The sequence below is a fragment of the Austrofundulus limnaeus genome, unplaced genomic scaffold (genome assembly GCF_001266775.1).
Source record: "Austrofundulus limnaeus strain Quisiro unplaced genomic scaffold, Austrofundulus_limnaeus-1.0 Scaffold431, whole genome shotgun sequence".
In the NCBI taxonomy this organism is placed as follows: Eukaryota; Metazoa; Chordata; class Actinopteri; order Cyprinodontiformes; family Rivulidae; genus Austrofundulus; species Austrofundulus limnaeus.
The window spans coordinates 392,773-395,032 of NW_013952833.1; the positions used below are offsets into that span (position 1 = coordinate 392,773).

A 2,260-nucleotide genomic window follows, 5' to 3' on the forward strand; every position below is an offset into this window, starting at 1 on the left:
GCCAAAGGGCATCGCTAAAACCCAAAACTGTCGACAGATGAGTTTTCCTGGCACAAAATCTGTAAAATGTTCAGTAGTTAGCCTGGTTGTGTTCTCATTTTTTTTTTTACATTTGCACTTAAAAGATGCACTGGCAAAAGGATGTAATCAAGTTTGAGTTCAGTCTGTTTACATGTAATTTGCTCAAAGTTCAAGATGATGGTTGTACAGGAGTACACAAGCACTTTAAATTCTGTCTGTAGAAACTGAATTTAAAGAGCAAGTTGATCTATTGTTATAATTGCCCTTTTCTGTTTACATTTATTTGCACAGCTTTGATTTCTGTTTTGTTATGAATGAAAAAAAGAGCATAATTTTATTTGAGGAGGATTATTATTTAACATTTGCCAGTAGGTTATTTTTGAGCCATTTATACTGTTTCAACTGTTTAATAAATGTGTCTGCGTGGCAGACAAAGATAAATCTTTGATTCAACAGTATTTTTCTTTTATTACTTTAAAAGAAAAAATATTGAGATATATATCGTATATCGCCATTCAACTTAAAAATATCGAGATATTATTTTTGGTTCATATCGCCCAGCCCTATACGCTCCCATCCAAACAACGTTGTTTTCAGGAAAGGCCTTGCAGATTTCAACATGACAGTGTTAAACAGAGTCCTGAACCGGCCTGCCTGCAGATCAGTAAATTCTGAACAGCTAGTTTCCTCCATCAAACCAGAATGGGACATTCCCACCAAAAACTGCAACAGCTTGTCTCCTAAAGTCCTAACCATTTTACAGACTGTTCAGACTGTTAGTAAAAGAAGAGGGGAAGCTTCACAGAAAGAACGATGGACCTGGAACAACTTTAAAGGGAAGTGTTGCTGCCTCCTGCTGCTGCCACCCAACCGAAAACAGCTCCAGTTTTTGTTGTCTCATGGCCAGCATCTGCCATAAAATTCTAAATACCCTTATTTTGTCCTAAAAATTTCCAATCACTTGCTATATTTATATTGTTCTATTGTAAATAAAGTATGAGCTTCTAAGATTGGCAAATTATTACATTTAGTTTTTTATATATATTTAACACAACATCCCAACTTTTTCAGATTTGGGGTTGTATAAATACGGTATAGGGAAAGGCACACATTTGCCTCAACACTCATTTGCCCCACTCTGGATCTTGAGCAAGGCCCGTAACCTCCCATCTGCTCCCTTGGGCACCTAAGGCTTTAGCAGCCCCCTGCTCCAGTGGTAGCCCACTGGTCTCTGGGTGAGTCAGATTCAGGAAGGGTATCCAGTGTAAAAGTAAATGTTAATATCTTGTGCAGGATCACTCACTTTAGTGACCCTTTGAGAAAAGAAGCAACCAGTTCTCATTGTGGAGCAGCTAAGTTTAAAATGTGGTATGCATGTATTTATCACTTTTATTTCGAGGCTTTTTGTTAAAAATAAGCCAGACATTGCTGCAGTGCCTCGTAATTTAAATATTGTAAAACGAAACGTCTATAAACTGTGTGAACTATCGCCTAATAAATATAAAACAGTAGCTTATTATTTATTTAACGAGGTAAACAGATAAAGACAGGCAGAGATTTATGGTCACGGCTTTTTAACACAATCATCGGACAAACTCACCAGCTTCGTGGCCCGGTACGGCCCAGGACCAATAACTTTACCTTCCATTCCACCACCGAAAACTCCTCTCAGTTTTATAAAAACATTAAGCTACAACACTTTTAAAGTTACACAGAAGAAGCTGCGGAGAAATTCACGTATGAACAGAGACGTTGCTGCCAACTTTGAAAATTGTGTGTTATGTTATTTCACGAACGTGATTGGACAAGGGGCTGGTCACATGACCAGAAAATGAGGTACGTCAGCACTGACCTGCCAGGAGGTGTATGGCAGGCCATTTTAACATAAAATCAACTTCACCACACTTGTTTATTTTTATTTATTTACTGTTGTTTAACCAGGCAAATCTTACGTTCTAGACTTCTGAAATTGACATACACATACATTATATATGTATGTGTACATATCAGTGGCGGATGCTGGTCTTTCAAGGAGCGGAAGCTCAGTTTCGGCCTACATAATAAAATGCGTGGGTTATAAATTCTAAATTCTACCCTCCATTCCTTTTCAAGAAAACGATAATTATTCATTTCATTTCAAAAAACAAAACATTACATACAACAACATAATATAAACAAAAATATACACACCAGTGGTGGATGCTGATCTTTCAACAAGAGGAAGCTCAGTTTCGGCCTA

General features: G+C 37.4%; 2 protein-coding genes across 4 annotated transcripts in view; one reads left to right on the top strand and one right to left on the bottom strand.

Annotated features, from left to right (window-relative positions):
- Window positions 1-462, top strand: part of LOC106529262 (zinc finger BED domain-containing protein 1) — a gene marked incomplete in the record, with an annotated part of 4,992 nt that extends 4,530 nt beyond the window's left edge. Inside the window, 1 exon segment of the mRNA XM_014024621.1 lies at window positions 43-462. Within this exon segment, the coding sequence (XP_013880075.1) occupies window positions 43-65 (23 nt within the window).
- Window positions 1-1,784, bottom strand: part of LOC106529263 (DEP domain-containing protein 1B) — an 88,373-nt gene extending 86,589 nt beyond the window's left edge. The window contains exon 1 of one of the 3 annotated variants that reach the window (XM_014024625.1): window positions 1,622-1,782. In XM_014024625.1, coding sequence (XP_013880079.1) covers window positions 1,622-1,669 — 48 coding nt within the window. In that variant the 5' untranslated portion in view covers window positions 1,670-1,782. Of the gene's footprint in view, window positions 1-1,621 lie in introns of all 3 variants that reach the window. The other 2 variants (XM_014024622.1, XM_014024626.1) reach the window with 2 other exon arrangements.
- Between the last annotated feature and the right edge of the window lie 476 nt (window positions 1,785-2,260).